The sequence below is a fragment of the Trichechus manatus genome, unplaced genomic scaffold, assembly GCF_000243295.1.
Source record: "Trichechus manatus latirostris isolate Lorelei unplaced genomic scaffold, TriManLat1.0 scaffold00236, whole genome shotgun sequence".
NCBI classification, from domain to species: domain Eukaryota; kingdom Metazoa; phylum Chordata; class Mammalia; order Sirenia; family Trichechidae; genus Trichechus; species Trichechus manatus.
This window is the reverse complement of record NW_004444172.1, coordinates 2,020,324-2,039,366: the sequence shown is the minus strand read 5'-3', so window position 1 is coordinate 2,039,366 and position 19,043 is coordinate 2,020,324. Positions and strand designations below refer to the sequence as shown.

Genomic DNA, 19,043 nt, shown 5'->3' with positions numbered 1-19,043 from the left:
AGCAGTCTGATCTGCAATCAATCATGGGGATGGCATAGGACCAGGCAGTGTTTCATTCTGTTGTGCATGGAATTGCCTTAAGTTGGTGGGGGAAGGAGGTTGTTGGGGCACTTGATGGCAACTAACAACGACATCTCTCAGCATGTCGAAACACTGCCGCTTTTAACTCTAGCACTGAAACATATTGCCATTGTTTGGCTGAGTTCTAGATGAAATAGTTTGCATTTAGAAGTCAAGTTCCATGATAAATCTTCATCTTAAAATTCAAGATTCGTATTCATTTCTTGGTGTTTAGAGCTGCAGCATTTCAATAGACAAAAGGAGCCAATGAGATTGAGTTGTTCGTAAGGGTGAGGAAGCAGTCAGTCCACTGAAATAGTCCTGAAACGTTTCTATCAGCAACAATGAAACCAATGTGCATACCTCAAGGAGTCCTCATTGAAGGACTACATTCATTTGACTCTATGAGTTCTGGTGCCTTAGACAATGAAAATGGTCCCCAAATTCAACAAACTTTAACAAAATAAAGAAGTTTTATTAAATTAAATCCACACCTGTTTTACAAGTCGTTAGGGAAATAGGGTATGGGATTAAGGAGTGTCAATTCAAGTTCAAAAGAAAAATTGACCATTGCATATGTTGAAATTTATATGCAGAGACTTAGGGTCTATAATGGTAAGTTACATCCTCAAGACATTTAGGCTGGTTGTCTGTGCTAAAAGTCAGGGTTAGTATGTCAAAAACCAAAAAAAAAAAAAACCAAAAAAAAAAAAAAAAAGCCCCAAACCCGTAGCCACTGAGATGATTCTGACTCATGGGGACCCCATGTGTTACAGAGTCGAACTGCAGTCCATAGGGTTTTCTTGGCTATAATGTTTATGGAATCAGATTGCCAGGGTTTTCCTGGAGGCTTTTCTTTTGCAGCACCACTGACTGGGTTCGAGGCCAACTTTTAAGGTTGTAGTTGAGGAAATACCTTTGTGTCACCCACCACCCTAAGGGTGGTATTTGGTATTGTCCAAAGGGTAATGTATATCAAATGCTGTTTGATTTTAATTTAGGGAGAGATCTCATCTGGTTAGGGCATTTATAAACCCTTCCTGAATTAAGTGACTTCACATTTGTTATTAGAAATATGTTCGGGATTGTACCAGGAGGAGATCTGCACTTCTAGGGAAGGCAACCCCAAACAGAAGAAGTAACTTGAGCAAAAGCATGGTGATGATGGCCCATAAGCTAAGAGTGAGAAGCAAAAGAAACTCATATTTATGTACAATTAAGTCAGCTCTACTCTAATTAGCAGCAGTTTCTACGTTCAAGCATTACTGACTTTTCCTGCACCCCTTTCAGAGAAATTCTTAACTGAAGCAAACTTTGGATCTACACGTGACTTCCTTCTTTCCCAAAGAGTTAGCTGGTAAACAAGACAAAAAAGACTTTTATTAACTATGGACAATGTTCAAGGTATTGTTTTAATTGCTGAATGGCCAAGGTACTCCCAACTCACCCCCTCAGCAAGCAGATCCTGCTACTCTGGTTCCACTTTGGTTTTCTGGAGGTGAAGTGCAGCAAAGAGGCAAAGATAAAATGCCTAGTGTATTTCTCTGATGTCAAGACTTGGATTTTTCTTCCAGGCACTACAGCATTTTTTCTGCTCAGAAAAAACACAAGAGGAGTTACTTTTCTCAAATCGTATTTATGTTAGAATACCCCTTTCTACATCTGCTGCAGGCTGATGGCCCCCAAAGTGATATTTTTATATTTGTACAAATGGGGGTTTATTTTTGAGGGCTGTGGGATTACGACCTGTTCTCATGAGAATCTCAGACTCAGGAGGTTGAGTTGAACGCGTAGAGTTGAGATTCCCAGCTGAGACCTTTTTTTTTTTTTTTTTTTTTTAAGTTTCTTTCCTTTAGGGACTCTGCGTCTTGTTGACTTACATGAGCTTAGGGACCATCTGTCCCTGCATGGGGAGGACCTTGGATTCTGAAACCTTAGTTTTGAATCCTTAATCTTCCACTTACTCTAAACCTCAATCTCCTTCTATGTAAAATTGCGATGATGCCAGCAGACATGGCTGCTTCAGTGGTGTTGAAAGAGCAAGTGAGAGAAACACATGCACATACTTTTGAACTGGGAAGGGATTTCCCAGGAAAGGTATTACCATTGTTATAATTTTACTGCTGTGGCTGTCATCACTGGCACATACTCTGAGGAGTATCTGGGGCCTGACACAGCCCCGACTCACAACTGAAGCTCTGTCCCAAAGTCACTTACATGCCTTTCTATCTTGGTTAACTCCATGCCTCACTTTATTAACTCTGTGGTGGCCATTGGCAGAAAGAGGTCCACAGGCTTTACGCTGAATTCCAGACCATTGGTTCAGAGAGCTCTCTGTGGATCTTGCTTGAACTCAATTGCTAAGTGATTCTATAGGATTGAAATACTCTCTCCTCCAGGCAGTAGATGCCCTGGTAGGGAGTCTAGCTAAATACCAAAACATTGCCCTAAATTCAGCTTTTTGTCTCCTTCCACTCGTATTTGGTGATGTCCCAGTGGCTATCATGAATTATTAAATGGCTGCTTCCTTGATTTTTTTTTTAGGAGGACAGACAAGTTGATGTATGGCACAGGTGTTTAAAGCATGAACTCTTGGAGTCATTCTGACTGGGTTCAAATCCTGAGTCCAGTAGTTATTAACTAAGTGAACATGGGAAAGTTACTGAGCCTCTTTGCGACTTCATATTTCATGTTTCATGGGTTTAAGGTTTGTATCTTTCATTCACTTGTTTAATATTATTTACTGATGTGCTCAATACATTTGAATTTGTTGCCTGTATATCTACGAAGGGCAAGGCACCATTCTTATTGCACTTCCATTGACCAAATGCTGACTCTACTAGAATGAAAATCTATACTGAACATTTTAGTGGTGATCAGCATTGTTCACCGTGTACCACCCCCCTCAGACCGGTGAGTGTATGCAAAATCTGGACAATGAATAAGGAAGACCAAAGAAGAACTGATGTCTTTGAATTACGGTGTTTGTGAAGAATATTGTATATAGCATGGACTGCTAGAAGAACAAACAAGTCTGTGTTGGAAGAAGCACAACCAGAGTGCTCCTTGAAAGTGAGGATGGTGAGACTTTATCTCATGTGCTTTGGACAGTCCTTTGAGCTGGACATCATGCTTGGTAAAGTAGAGGATCAGTGAAAAAGAAGAAGACGCTCAATGAGACAGATTGACACAGTGGATGCAACAATGGGCTCCAACATAGCAACAATTGTGAAGACGGTTCAGGACTGGGCAGTGTTTTGTTCTGTTGTACATGGGGTTGCTATGAGTTGGAACTGACTAGATGACATCTAATGACAACAGCATGATGAGGAATACAATCTTGGTGTAATGTTAAGTCTTGGAAAGTGGTGCCTTTTCACTCTCTTCTATCACACCTAGGACGTCGTTGAGAATCTGTCATGTTTACTCCCCACCAATCCACCTCTTCTTTTACTGTGGTGATAGGAAGTCATTACCTTTTGCCTGCTAGCACCAATATCTTTGGCAATAATCTGAGGACATGTTTCTTAATCTCATTAGTCAGTTACTGCATAAAAATCATAAAATGTACAACTGATTAATCCAAAAAATGTGTGAGTTTCCTGCAGGGCTTCGAATCATAATTTTTTCTGTTCTGGTTCTCCAAAATTATGACAATTCCGTTCTGTTCTGATTTCACTTTACAGCAACGATTGAACTGTTTTGAACTTATTTTTTACTCTCTGATCTTAAATTTATATTCTGCAAATGGATAATCTGGAACAATTTTTTTGATGATATATGGCTACCAAATTGTTTCCTATATTGCAAATAATATTGCGTTTTTATATTAACTCAAATTTTGTTCATCCCAAGGTTTTGTAATTGGTATTGAAAGTAGCTATACTAAACCATTTATTTCTACACATTCATCAATAATTAAATCTAAAGTGACAATGATGTTAAATTTTAAATTTTAATCACTGTCTCGAAACCTCGATAGAAAAACACGATGTAAAATACATTGCGTTTCTAAAAAATTCTATTTTAAAAAATATACTAGACTTCACTGCAACACTGAGTTGTTTTAAAAATAGTGTTGTGATAAAAACACTCCTAAGATATTGTATAAATATTAAATTGATTTGAAATACTTTTTTATAGAAAACTTTAGTAGGAAATTTTCAATTTGATATTATAAAGTACACTGAACACCAAGTTAATTTGGGTGAAGGCAACATTTCATTACTGATGATTAATAGCCATGTAAAATTGATATGAATTTGTTCATGAAATACTAGAAATACAAAGTGTTCTATTATACCTAATACATCAATACATAAAGGCAAAGCACAATAGAATATTTAATACTTTAATATTCACCCCAGTTCTAAGCTGAAGAATTGCCATAACATTTTATTACAAATATAGATTTAATTCATACACAATTATACGGTTCATTTAGAAAACATCATTGCAATAAACCATAATTACACTTAACTAAAAGAATGTCCTGTAACATTTTTTCATTTAAGCTATCCCTGCTTTCTTGCAAGATGAATTTCAAACCTGAGAAAGCTCTCTCAACACTGACCTAACAGCTGGTGCACCCAAAACTACCATTGCAATTTCATATAGCTGGGATACTGAGAATGGTTTTGTTCCCAAAATTCAAGAATTTTTTTTTCTCTCAACTCTTTGTACACTATCAAAGCTTATTAATATAGAGTTGATATTAACAGTACAGTCGTTTAATCTCACTTTAGCTTTTATTCTTTCATTTTGAGAAATGATTCCATCTCATTGACATCATTATTTGAAATGAAAGTGTATCCTGTATTGCTTTCCCTTGTTACGCTTTCTGTATTGCTCCTTTTTAGATTTTTTATCATTTCCCAAATGCTTTTTAAACGTCCTACATCCTTCACCTTAAGTTGAGAACTAATTAGAAAGTGATAATGAAGATCTAGATAAACCACTGGTACTACGCCATCATTTTCAATGATAACTTTTTCCCTGACGTTAAATTTCTCAATGTGTTTCCAAAGGTATTATTAAGAGTTCTTAATGTTAACTTAGTTTCCACCCACATACCAAAAACATCACTCATGGTTAATTGTTCATTTTGCAATCTTACCATAACTTTCTTTAAAAGTTTTATAGTTTCCAAAATTAATCTGACATATGCCCATTTGTCATTAGAAAAGTAATATTTCATATTATTCTCAGCTAACACATCGCAGAGAATTTTGCATCTTAGTAAGGTTTCTAACACGGTGTATATACTGTTCCACCTTGTTGAGAAATCTAAGGTTTCCTTAGTTTCAGAAAATTTGGTAGACAGACAAATTTGTCCCAATATAAAGTATTAGAACGAGCTAATGACATTCTCTTAAAAATTCTTCCAGTTCAGCATCCTTTATTGCACCTTTAATAACTAATTGAAGTGTGTGCAGTGCACTTTATACTGGTCAATTTTTTTCCTATAAACCTTATTGCTTACACCACACTCTGTGATGGTTAACGTCTGCGAGTCAGAATGCACTAAGTCAGAGTCATCAAAAGTATCATCTTGTCCTGACATTTGCCATTCGATTCCATTATCACTTCTGAGCAAATCAACAAATTTAATCATATTAGAACTATTATCCATGGTTACAGAATAAATTTGTGGTAAATCAATGTAGTACTTCTCTAAATTTTGGTACGGAGTGTTTCTTATGTACAGACCTCTGTGCCTTTCTTTTAATTCTTTCATTGCCAGTGTCAATAGATGTATCTTACTGTCTTGTGGGAACTGAGCATGAATTCCTAGAACTGACAGACTCAATCTACTGGCAACATCTACTTTCAAAGAGAATATTAATTTTTCTAGATTACTACTAATTTTGGCACTAAGTTGTAAGGACAAGTGAGGTATCAGTTCACTAATATTTTCTGAATTGATTGAAAAATTTTGACCAATTGAAGAAATAATTGGAGTTAAGATTTTACAGGATCTTGAATAGTCAATTAACTCAAATGAACTACCATGAACAGTAATTAATTGAGCATATGCATCGACAATTGTTCATCTAATTTCACCTTAAGGCATTTGGGAATGGCAAACTTATCCAAATGTTTTTTGTTCCTTATTCAGAACACTTCTGACACTTCCTTCAATCTTCTTCGTCTTCTTGCTTTGCACTGCATTGTATTCACCCGTCTGGTATCGCTTCTCTAAATTCGCTGCATGGTATCCAATCATATCTGAGTTGCAGATTTTGCATGTGCTTTTTTTTCAATCTTTTCATACTTGAAAAATTCTTGACATGGATTTTCTCTGGTTCACATAGTAGAATTCAAGGGATAAGAAATAATATTAACATTAGGGTAGCTATGATTCAGAATCAAATAAATGGCAGCAGTTTTTTTTTTTTTTTAATATTACACTACAGTAAAAACAAGTCTTGGCCTTTGATAACATAGAGAATAGAATTCATAAATACATTTGTAGAAATCAGTTAGTGCCAGTACATATTAAAATACTTCTAGCCAGGTATTGTCAGTATATTAGAAAAACTGGAATAACTTCAATTTTATATTTGCAGGCTTTGCCAATTTCTGCCTTTCGAAGTCCCACTTTACAACATTCTCTTACATTTATCTATCACCTTTTGAAGAAAAATCTCACTTCATAGTGATGCCATCAAATTGTTTTCAGTAAAATAATGGTATATCACAACTGAAACATCAATGTTCTTTCTGCTAGTTGCTGATGTCTGCTAACATTTGGACTTTTGAGATAAATATCAAATTTAAACATATAAGTACAAACAATGTATGAGAGCATATTTAAATAGAGACTGAATACAAGAATGGAATCATCAAAAATTATACACAATTTTCTATTGTTTGGATTTAAATATCACTTAAAAATGTGAATAATGTACATTTAAAATGTTTACACTCACCTGATAAATTTCCGTTTGCATGAAACTGTTCAGAAATCGATCGTTTAACTAGCTCTTTCAGATTTCTGATTTCGAGCATTCTGAATCCCTGAGAGTTGCTCATATCTTCGGTAGCGAGGGCTCATGTTACTGTGAGAGAGGTCAAACACAGAGCGGAGATAGCGAACTCTGACTGGCCTATGGATCATCTCATGTAACACCTGTAGCTGCGGCTGTGCAATGTCGTTTGCTGAAGCAATAAACTGTGTCTTTTCCAGCCATGTGCCAGAGAAGCGTTTGGCATATGTGGGCACCTGATGAAAATCCGACATGAATGGTCCAATGGTCTTGCTTACAACTTAAAAAATGTTGGTGAACCAAAAATAGCAGAGCGAGAAAAATAATGATTTTCAATTTCAGTTTAGATTCAGAAAAATGTTTTTTTCAATTAGGATTTTGGTTTTACAGCTGTCAGGCAGAAAGTAGATGGGGAGGAAAGCCTTTTCTTTTCCTATAGCAGAGGGCTAGTTGAGGATGGTGGAGGATATATGTGTATGGGAAAAGATGATCAATACAGTGAAAATGAAGTTACCCATAGCATAGATTAACAAACATTTCTGTTAAATGTATTTTTAATTGATGTTTTTATTGAAATAATTGTACTCTCACATGCTGTTTTAAGAAATAATACAGAAATATCCCTTTCACGTTTTGCCCAGTTTCCTTCTGTGGTAGGCAGAATAATGGCCCCCTTAACAATGTCCATCCTAGTCCCTGGAACCTGTGAGTATGCTAGGTCACATGTCAAAAGGAAATTAAGGTTGCAGATGGAGTTAAGTTTACTAATCTGCTGACTTTGAGAGGAGTAGATTATCCTAGATTACCCAAGTGGGCCCAGTGTAATTACAAGGGTCCTTATAAGGAGAAAAGGGAGGCAGAAAAGCAAAAGTCAGGGACAGATTTAAAGATGTTATGATGTTAGCTGTGAAGACAGAGAAAGGGGTTATGAACCAGCAATGCAGATGACTTCTACAATCTGAAAAAGGCAAGGAAATGGATTCTGCCCCAGTGCCACTAGGAAGGAACACACCATGATGACACCTTGAGTTTAGCCCAGTGCTTTAGTTGTCTCATGCTGGTATAACAAAAATACCACAAGTGGATAGCTTTAACAAAGAGAAATTTATTCTTTCACATTCTAGGAGGCTAGAAGTCTGAATTCAGGGTGCCAGCGCCAGGGGAGGTCTTTCTCTCTCTGTCGGCTCTGAGGCAAGGTCTTCCTCATCAATCTTCCCCGGTTGAGGAGCTTCTCAGCGCAGGGACCCTGGGTCTAAAGGATGCAATAGTCTCCTGGCTCTTGTTTCTTGATGGCATGAGGGTCCATGCCTCTCTGCTCTCTTCTCTCTTTTATATCTCAAAAGAGATTGAATTAAAACACAACCTAATCTTGTAGACTGAGTCCTGCCTCATTAGCATAACTACCACTAATCCCATCTGATTAACATAGAGATAGGATTTCTAACTCACAGTAAAATTACATCAGATGATAAAATGGTTGTCATTTCACGCAAGACTGGGAATCATGACCCAGCCAAGCTGACAGACGTTTTTGGGGGACACATTTCAATCCCATGACACCCAGTGAGACTTATTTTGGACTTCTGACCTCAAGAACTGAAAGATGATAAGTCTGTGTTGTTTAAGCCACTAAATTTTATAGAAAAGAAATATATTCCCAATGGTAACAGTTTGCAAAAGTATAGTATATTACAACCAGGATATTGATTTTAATGGAATCCACTGATCTTATTCAGATTTCCTCAGTTTTTCTTGTATTTATTTGTGTGCATATTAAGTTATACACAATTTTTGAACATCACCACATTCAAGATACTGAAAAGTTCCTAAGCCAGAATTCCTTGTGTTGCTCTTTAGTAACTACACCCACCTCTTTCCTGTCTCCTCTCTTCCTTACCTTAGTCCTCACTTTTCTCTCAACTGGATCTCAGTTATTCCATTCCAGATCATCAGACCATCCTCTGTCTACTTTGCTAATGACTCTCCAGCAGTGATCCTTGGTCTCGGTCCATGAAGATACTTGGCCCTGCCCTGGTGTTGGGTGGGAGGTTCTTTCCTTATAAAGACAGTGTTATCTGGGAATTTTCAGGTCACCTCAAGCTACTAAATTTTTCTCTTCTTAAATTTATGTGGGATAATGAATTTGAAAAATTGTCTTTTTCTCTTGCCCAATTCTCTCTGTGTGTTGTTACTTAACATTGCATTTTCTGGCCAGTTCATTATAACGTTTTTTGTTGTTTTGACATGAGAGTTGTTCTTTTATCAAGGTAGCAAGGAATTTTGAGAATTCAAGTGGGAGTTTCCTCAGCTGCTCTTCAAAGTATCTACCTTCAACCTACCTTCAAAGCTTTTCTGTCAATTGTTTTCTTCCTGATTCAAAGGACTCTTGGTCTCCCTTGGACTTACCATTGAGTTTCTGTAGGTTAAAATTAGTTGTCTGATTGATACAATTGATATTCCATATTATAAATGAATGGCTATCCTTTAGGTTTCTAGCCCCACCTACATTCTACATTCTATGTCTATATTGGAGAGAGAAATAGAAAATGTTTGCAAGGGTTCCCGTTCACTAGATAAGAAAGAGTGGATTCAGAATAAAGAGGACAGCTAATAACAGAAATAAATGTTTTCAAATGTTAGGAAGTGTCCCTAATATGGGAATATTCGGTAAAAAGGATAGGCTGAGTCATAAGATGCTTTTTAAAGCAATAGATTTATTTCATATTCAGTTTTGTGCAGTAACTGGAATAAAATTTATGAAGAGGCTAATGGTAGACAATAAATGGAAAATAATGAACTTAAATTTCAATATTGATTATATACCTAAGGGTTTTTCTTTTCTTTAAGAACATATTTGAAATATACTTCAAACAAATACTTTGTAATACATATACACACTTCTTAACATTACAAATAATCTTGATAAAGTCTTTCTTGATGGGTAGTGTGAGATATGTTTTTCAAACTACCTTACAGGAAAAATTAGATGCAGGAGATATTCTTACTATATTTTCTACATTCTAGGATCTTATATACTGAAAGAGGTAGCACAGATCTAAGATGATAACAGTTCAATCTCAGAGCATTAAAGTTTTGCAAAACATTTATGCTGGATGCTTTGTTGTGCTGAATTTTAATAATTTGAGTCCAGTCTAGAACTTCTTTCCCATCACTTTTAGAGCTTCTTTTACCTCCTTATTTCTCAAGCTGTAGATCAGTGGGTTCAACATGGGGATTACAATTCCATAAAAGGTGGAAGCCACTTTCATATTTTCCTTGGAATTATTAGAGTGAGGCTGTAAGTATATGTAGGAGAGAGTCCCATAGAAAATGGTGACTGCTGTCAGGTGAGAGGCACACGTGGAGAAGGCTTTTTTTCTCCCAGTGGTAGAAGACATCTTTAGGATGGCACCCAGGATATATATATAGGAGAAGATGATGACCAACACAGTGGACATCAAGTTAAATCCCACAAAGACAAGAAGTAGCATGATGTTGATATTGATACTGGAGCAAGAAAGGGAGAGAATTGAGGGAACATCACATAAAAAGTGATTGATGATGTTGGGCTTGCAGAAAGACAATGAAAATGTAAATCCTGTGTGCACAGAGGCATTTATTGAGCCCATGACATATGAGCCAGCTACCAGTTGAATGCAGACTGTTCGAGACATGACAATGGGATAATGAAGTGGATTACAGATGGCTACATACCGGTCTAATGCCATAGTTGCCAGGAGGTAACAGTCAGTAGTGGCAAATGTTGCATAAACCAATAATTGTATTACACATCCAACAAATGATATTGACTTATCTTCTCCTATGAAGTTTTGCAGCATCTTGGGAGTAATGGCAGAGGTATAACAGATATCAACAAAAGCCAGATGTTGTAGGAAAAAGTACATGGGTGTTTGAAGTCTGGAATCTGTTTTGATGAGTAGAATCATTCCAATATTACCCACCATGGAGGTCACGTAGATCACTAGAAATACAATGAAGAGGACATACCGAAACTTGTGTTGGCCACCAAATCCCAGCAGAAAGAATTCTGTTACTTCAGTGCCATTTGTTGCATCATGGCTACCAATAGTCTAGAAAGGACCAAGAGAAGGACCAAGAAAAGAATGGACATCTTTGTGACTTATTGTAATAAAAACTGTCACTTTTTTGACTTGGATTTTCATGCAAACAGCAGGGTTTATTGCTGTACAAGTATTTATTCTATTTTTTTAAAATAAGAAACCAACAGGTAAACAGTTACACTTGAGCCATCAATTTACTTTCAAAATGAAGAAGATTGTCATGGGAGAAAACTGAGTTCTAATATATGTGGTTCTAAAAAACAAAGATTAACACACTTTTCAGCTATTCTAGATAGATGTCTATATTTGCATAAAGCAATATTCAAATATGATTATGTAGCATTTTCAACAACCAATAGTTTTTCTCAGCTAATTTTCATTTAATTCTAGACAAATCTGTTGATATTAGTAACATTCATTACAGAGCAATTTCACATAAGATATGTCATGGTTCACATGAGTTTCAAGACTTCAGAGTATCTTTGTACTATTTTTTCTAATGTAACAAAAAACAAGTGTGCCTACAGTGTAGACAAATTATTTTTGGAAATCTCTTGAAACATATGTACCAGGATGTATAGTGTAGAAGTTAGTGAGTAAAACTGGACTGTAAAAACCCTGGAAATGCTGGAAATAAAAGAAATACCTATTAGCTGAAGATTGAAAGGGAACCTGCAAACCAGAGTGGTGGTCATGATGATACTTGGGCTACCCCAAAGACTTCTGCCATCACAGAAAACTCTGACCTTTGATTTAAAGTGCTAAGTGGGGGATGAAAAATTATGTCTTGGATATGCACAGAGTAGATGGATCAAAAAGATAGTGTGGACCCTTGAAGGTTACAATTTCAGTAAAGAATGTCTTAGTCCATGATGGAAAACAGCTTCTGCCTTGACCAAAAAAAAAAAAAAAAAAATTCCACCTTAGAATTTGTTAGTATCACCAGGAATTCACATCTATTTGGAGTTTATATTTGCATTATCTAGCTGAGAAATTAACAAAAAATTGTTCTGGGTTGTGAACACTTTAGGCTATCTGGCAGAAACAAAATAAAGTCCTGTGGTAGAATACACCAATAATCCAGGTTCCTCATAAGTCCCACAGATCGAATCAATAAAAATTATCTTACAATGCAAAAAATTTTAAAAATACTAAAAAAGAAGTCATCTTTAGCAAAGGTAGCAGAAATGAGAGCAGAACTGAACAACATAGGATTTAAGATACTGGAATTATCAGGTACCTGGTATAAAAGAACTAGATTTATGTTATTTCAATAAATTAAACAATTTAAAGTAAGAGCAAGAAACAAAATACTATCAAAGATAACCAAGCAGATTCATATAATAATGTAATAGATTTCCTAGAGGAAATAAAAATCATCAAAACAAAAGACTATAGATGGGTTAAATAATAGATTAGATGCAACTGAGAATTGGTGAGCTGGAAGACATATATGAACAAATTCTCCAGAATATAGGATAGAACGATAACGAGATGGAAACTATGGAAGAGAGGTTAAGAAATACGGACTAAATGCATTAAATTGGCATTTCAGAAAGAGAGGATATGCTTTAGGAAACATATTTAGGTTGAGTGTTTTCAACAACTGCCAAGAGACAAAAAAAAAAAAAGGAAAACATGAAGAATCTCAAGCAGAATCAGTAAAAATTGTCCACACCTTGAAATAGCATTGTGAAGAAAAGCAGAAAAACAAAGGCAAAGAGAAGATCATAGAAGTAGCCAGAGAGAAAGGAATGACCGAAGTCTGAAAAGTAGACTTCTCAGTAGCTGTAATAAAAACCAGAAGACAGTGGAATAAAATCCTGAGTGTGCTTAGAGAAAACAACCACATCTTGTAGTTGTACCTAAATAAACAATTGTACAAAGGAAGGTGACAACATCACTTCTGTTGTTTTCTTGCCAAAACTGCTTATCTTGAATCTAATCATGAGGAAACAATCTGAACAATCCACAGGATAAGGAATTCACAAATCAACAGACTTAGACACTTCAATGATGTTAATTTCATAAAGATAACAACAAACTAACAATAAATAAATAAATAAATAAAACAGGGAACTGTCCTAGATTAAAAAAGACTAGAAAAACGTTACACCTAAATTAAATACATAATCTTTGATTGGATCCTGAATCTGAAATAAAGGAAACAGCTATAGATGGTATTGTTGGGAAAAGTGAGAGAATCTGAATAGTGAACACATATCAGACTGTTATTTTATCGATATTAAACTCCTTTGCTGTGAAAATCTTATAAAATATATTTTCTTTTTTCATAGGAGGTATGCTAAGTACCTCTATAAATCTGTTTCTATAGTAATCAAGCAACATGGCAAGAAAAAGAATTGGCAAATCTAAGTGAAGTATACACCATACTTATAATTTCAATTTCTATACAGGTTTTATAGTTTTTAAATAAGAAGTTAATGAAAAACATGAGGAAGTGATAAAACATTTTTATGTAAAAATAAATGGAGAGAGTTTACCAACAATGGGTGTGTAGGGAAGATGTTTTTAAAGTTTGCTGTTCAGAAGAAAGGAATATGATTCCTAAAGAAAGTCTGAGAAACAAGGAAAAACAGTGGGTTTAGAAATAGGTAAACAAGTGGATAAATTGGAATAAAGAGAGGCAGTAAAACGTACTAATGATATTTTCCTTGTTGATGTCATTAGGTGCCGTCAAGTTGATTTTTGACTCATAGCAACACATGTGACAGAGAACTGCCCCATAGGGTTTTCTTAGAATCTCTGCAGAAGCAGATTGCCAGGTCTTTCTCCCATGGAGGTTGCTGGGTTGTTTCCAACCTACAACCTCTCGGTTAGCAGCTGAGTTCTTAACCAAAGTGCCACCAAGGGGGATGGTAAAGAAAATGAAAATAGCCGATGACAGTAATATAGAAGATTGAGGAGTTCATTAGATTTAAAGTGTTCTAAAATTCTTTACTTTAGACTTTAATTTAGATGTGCATGTTTTCGATAACCACAAGAAGAATAAAAATGAAGTATATTTAGTTTTTAAGTTTAGAGAAAATACAGAATTTTAAAATCAGTCAATCCAAATGGAAGCAGAAAAGAGTACAAAAAGAAAAATAGAAAAAAGCAAGATTAATAGATATCACATGAGATGGCATAAATAATCCACATGTATCAGTAAGGATAATAAATGCAAATGGACAAAACTCATCATTAAAATTCAGAGATTGTCTAACTGGATTTTAAAAAATAGACATCAAGCCATTTTATATAATATGAAAAATTATAAAGAAACTAAATGATGAATGATTAAATAAATTACGACATTTAAAAGAATAGAACAACATGTAGCAGTAAAAATGAATTCACTAGAGCTACATTTGTCAATCCAAATCTTAAAACATAATGTGGGGAAAACAGCTAATTGAGTAATTACAGTTTGATATAATACTGAGGCTTCAAGGGTATTCATATTTTACATTCTCAACTATTTGGTAGTTACTAGTGTTCATTTTATATCCCATATGACTTTTGGTAGCTGTTAAATATTTATAAAATGTATTTTAATCCCTTAAATTGCCTTTAAAGCACAGTTTATAGACAGACTATCTCTCAGCAGTCTGATCTGCAATCAATCATGGGGATGGCATAGGACCAGGCAGTGTTTCATTCTGTTGTGCATGGAATTGCCTTAAGTTGGTGGGGGAAGCGGGTTGTTGGGGCACTTGATGGCAACTAACAACAACATCTCTCAGCATGTCGAAACACTGCCGCTTTTAACTCTAGCACTGAAGCATATCGCCATTTTTTGGCTGAGTTCTAGATGAAGTTGTTTGCATTTAGAAGTCAAGTTCCATGATAAATCTTCATCTTGGTGTTTAGAGCTGCAGTATTTCAACAGACAAAAGGAGCCAATGAGACCGATCTGTTCATAATGGTGAGGAGGCAGTCAGTCCACTGAAATAGTTCCTGAAATGTTTTTATCAAATGTGCATACCCCAAGGAGTCCATGTTGAAGGACTACATTCATTTGGATCTATGACTTCTGGTGCCTTGGACAATGAAAATAGTCCTGAAATTCAACAAAGCTCCACAAAATAAAGCAATTTTATTAAATCAAAGGCACATTATTTTACAAGACATTAAAGAAACAGGGTATGGAATTAAAAAGTGTCAATTCAGTTCAAAAGAAAAATAGAGTATTGCATATGTAGAAATTTATGAGCAGAGACTTAGAATCTATAATGGTAAGTTACATTTACAGTTCGGAAGACATTTAGCTTGATTGTGTGTGAGAAAAATCGGAGTGAATATGTCAAAAAACCAAACTTGAACTCACTGAGTTGATTTCGACTCTTGGTGACCCCATGTATTACAGAGTAGAACTGTGTTCCATAGGGTGTTCTTGGCTGTAATCTTCATGGAAGCAGGTTGGGGGAGTTTTCATGGAGGCCTTTCTTTTGCAGCACCACAGGGAGGGTTCAAATCGTCAATTTTTAAGTTAGTAGTTGATCAAAAACTTTTTCTATCACCTAAGACCCTAAGGGTGGTATTTGATATTGCTTTAAAGGGAATACATTACAAATGTTGTTTGATTTTAATTTAGGGAAAGATCTCATCTGGTCAAGGTATCTATAAACATTTCCTGAAATAAGTGGCTCACATTTGGTTTTAGAGATATATTTGGGATTGTACCAGGTGGAGATCGGCACTGCCAGGGAAGGCAACTCCAAGCAGAGGAAGAAACTTGAGCAAAAGCCTGGTGATGGTGCTGCATAAGCTACGGGTGAGAAGAAAAAGAGACTCATGTTTATATACAATTAAGTCAATGTTGCTCTAATTAACAGCAGTTTCTACATTCAAGCATTACTGACTTTTCCTGTACCCCTTTCACAGATATTCTGAACTAAAGCAAACTTTGGATCTAGACCTGACTTCTTTCTTTCCCAAAGTGTTAGCTGGTAAACAAGACTGAAGAGACTTTATTGACTACCGACAGTGTTCAAGGCATTGTTTTAAGTGCTGATTGATTAAAGTACTTCCAACTCACGCCATCAGTAGATCCTGCTACTCTGGTTCCACCTTGGTTTTCTGGAGGTGAAGTGCTGTCAAGAGGCAAAGATAAAATGCCTGGTGTATTTGATAGATTTTAAGACTTGGATTTTTCTTCCAGACCCTACAGCATTTCGTGTCTGTTTAGAAAAAGTACAACCAGAGTTACTTTTCCGAAATCGTATTTATGTTAGCTATCCCTTTCTGCATCTGCTGCAGGATGATGGTTCCCAAGGTGATATTTTTATATTTGCACAAATGGGGGTTTATTTTTGAGGACTGTGGGATTAGGACCTGTTCTAATGAGAATCTCAGACTCTGGGGGTTGAGATGAGTGTATAGATTTGAGATTCCCTGAGGAGAATTTTTTTTTTTCGTAAAGTTTCTTTCCTTTAGGGACTTTGCGTCTTGTTTACTTACATGAGCTTATGGATTGTCTGTCCCAGCTTTGTGTGGGCCTTGAATTCTGAAAACCTGGTTTCAAACCCTTGATCTTCCACTTACTCCTAACCTCAGTCTCTTCTATGTAGAATTGGGCCAATGACAGCAGACATTGCTGCCTTGGTGATGTTGGAAGAGCAAGTGAGGGAAACTCATGCACATACCTTTGAACTGGAAAGTTATTTGCCATGAAAGGTATTATTATTGTTAGACGGCTTCTCCAAATCTGGGTGCCCCTTTTTCGCTGCTGTGGCTGACATCATTGACACATACCTGGAGGTGCCTCTGTAAATTTGCTGCATGGTATTCAGCAATATCTGTGTTGCAAATTTTACAGGTGCTTTTTTCCCCCAGCCTTCTCATACTTGAAAAATTCTCGACATGGATTTTCTTTGGGTCATCTGATATTAGATATAATATTAACATTAGGGCATATTTTATAGTCACTAACCCTGGTGGTGTAGTGGTTAAGAGCTAGGGCTGCTAACCAAAAGGTCGGCAGTTCGAATCCACCAGGTGCTCCCTGGAAACTGTATGGGGCAGTTCTACTCTGTCCTATAGGGTCACTCTGAGTCAGAATCAACTGGACGGCAACAGATTTGGGTTTAGTTTTTTTATATTACACTACAGTAAAAATAAGTCTTAGACTTTGATAGCATAAAGAGAATAGAATGCATAAATACATTTGTGGAAATCACTTAGAGCCAGTAGGTATTAAAATGCTTCTAGCCATGTATTGTCAGTATATTAGAAAAGCTGGAATAACTTCGATTTTACATTCACAGGGTTTGCCGATTTCTTCCCTTTGAAGTCTCACTTTACAACATTCTCTTACATTTATCCAGCACCTTTTGAAGAAAAATTTCATGTCATAGTGATGCCATCAAGTGTTTTCAGTGAAATAATCGTACATCACAACTGAAACATTAATGTTCTTTCCACTAGTTGCTGATGTCTGCTACCATTTCGACTTTTGAGATAAATATCAAATTTAAACATGTAAGTACAAACAACGTATGAGAGCATATTTAAATAAAGACTGAACACAAGAAAGGAATCATAAAAAATTATACACAATTTTCTATTGTTTGGATTTAAATATCACACTTAAAAATGTGAAAAATATACATTTAAAATGTTGACACTCACCTGACAAATTTCCGTTTGCATGAAACTGTTCAGAACTCGATATAGTTTAACTAGCTCTTTCAGATTTCTGACTTCGAGTATTCTGAATCCCTGAGCGTTTCTCACATCTTCGGTAGGGACGGCTCATGTTACTGCGAGAGAGGTCAAACACAGAGTAGCAATAGCGAACTCTGACTGGCTTGTGAATCATCTCCCGTAACAGCAGTCAGCACCTATAGTTGTGGCTGTGCGAAGACGTTTGCTGAAGCAATTAACTGTGTCTTTTCCAGCCATGTGCCAGAGAAGCGTTTGGCATATGTGGGAGGCGGATGAAAATCCAACATAAATGGTCCAATGGTCTTGCTTACAACTTAAAAATTATCGTTTAACCAAAAATAGCAGAATGAGAAAAATAATGGTTTTTGATTTCGGTTCAGGTTCAGAAAAGCATTTTTTTTCCATTCAAGTTTTGGTTTCACAGCTGTCAGGTAGAAAGTAGATGGGGAGGAAAGTCTTTTCTTTCCCTATAGCAGAGGGCTAGCTGAGGATGGTGGAGGATAAGTGTACGGGAAAATGATGATCAAAACAGTGAAAATGTAGTTATCCCCAGCATAGATTAACAAACATTTCTGTTAATGTATTTTTAAAAATTTTTTAAATTGTACTTTAGATGAAGATTTACAGAACAAATAGTTTCTCATTAAACAGTCAGTACACATATTGTTTTATAACATTGGTTAACTAGCCCACAACATGTCAACACTCTCCCTTCTCAACCTTGGAGGACCTTTTTTTTGGTGAAAATATACATAGCCAAAGTTACACCGTTTTAAAAGTTTCTACATGTACAATTCAGTGACATTGATTACGTTCTTCCAGTTGTGCTGCTACTCTCACTATCCTTTTCCAAATTATTCCATCACCATTATCTTCAACTCACTGCCCCCTAAGCTTCCCATCAAACTTTTTGAGTTGCTGTTGTCAACTTGATCTTACATAGATAACTTTTTTTTATACCTTAGATGAAGGTTTGCAGAAGAAATAGTTTCTCATTAAACCGTTAGTACACATATTGCCCTATGACAATGGTTAACAACCCCATGATATGTCAACGCTGTCCCTTCTCAACCTTGGATTCCCTATCACCAGCTCTCTTGTCCCCTCCTGCCTTCTAGTCCTTGTCCCTGGACTGCTGTGCCTCATTGGTCCCAATTTGCTTTATGAAGCTGTCCAGTCCCTGGATGAACTGAATTTTGGGAGTGACTTCACCACTGAGCTAAAAGGGTGTCCAGGGGCCGTA

The 19,043-nt window shown here is 36.1% G+C and overlaps 1 protein-coding gene across 1 annotated transcript; it reads right to left on the bottom strand.

The window, feature by feature from the left end:
• Positions 1-10,201: 10,201 nt before the first annotated feature.
• On the bottom strand, positions 10,202-17,954 carry LOC101361228 (putative olfactory receptor 5AK3). The gene is made up of 3 exons (XM_012559346.1): positions 17,870-17,954; positions 16,889-17,016; positions 10,202-11,140 (listed from the first exon to the last, which is right to left on the bottom strand). The coding sequence occupies exons 1-3, from the start codon at positions 17,952-17,954 to the stop codon at positions 10,202-10,204; spliced, it is 1,152 nt and encodes a 383-aa protein (XP_012414800.1).
• Positions 17,955-19,043: the final 1,089 nt, after the last annotated feature.

What these genes read in the sequence shown, in the direction of transcription:
- LOC101361228 (XM_012559346.1), bottom strand. Translation starts at nt 17,954, where the DNA reads ATGATTCACAAGCCAGTCAGAGTTCGCTATTGCTACTCTGTGTTTGAC. An exon ending in GAGCCGTCCCTACCGAAGAT is followed by an intron (nt 17,017 to 17,869) that starts GTGAGAAACGCT and finishes ATCTAATATCAG; the next exon opens with ATGACCCAAAGAAAATCCAT. An exon ending in ATTTACAGAGGCACCTCCAG is followed by an intron (nt 11,141 to 16,888) that starts GTATGTGTCAAT and finishes GGTCCTTTCTAG; the next exon opens with ACTATTGGTAGCCATGATGC.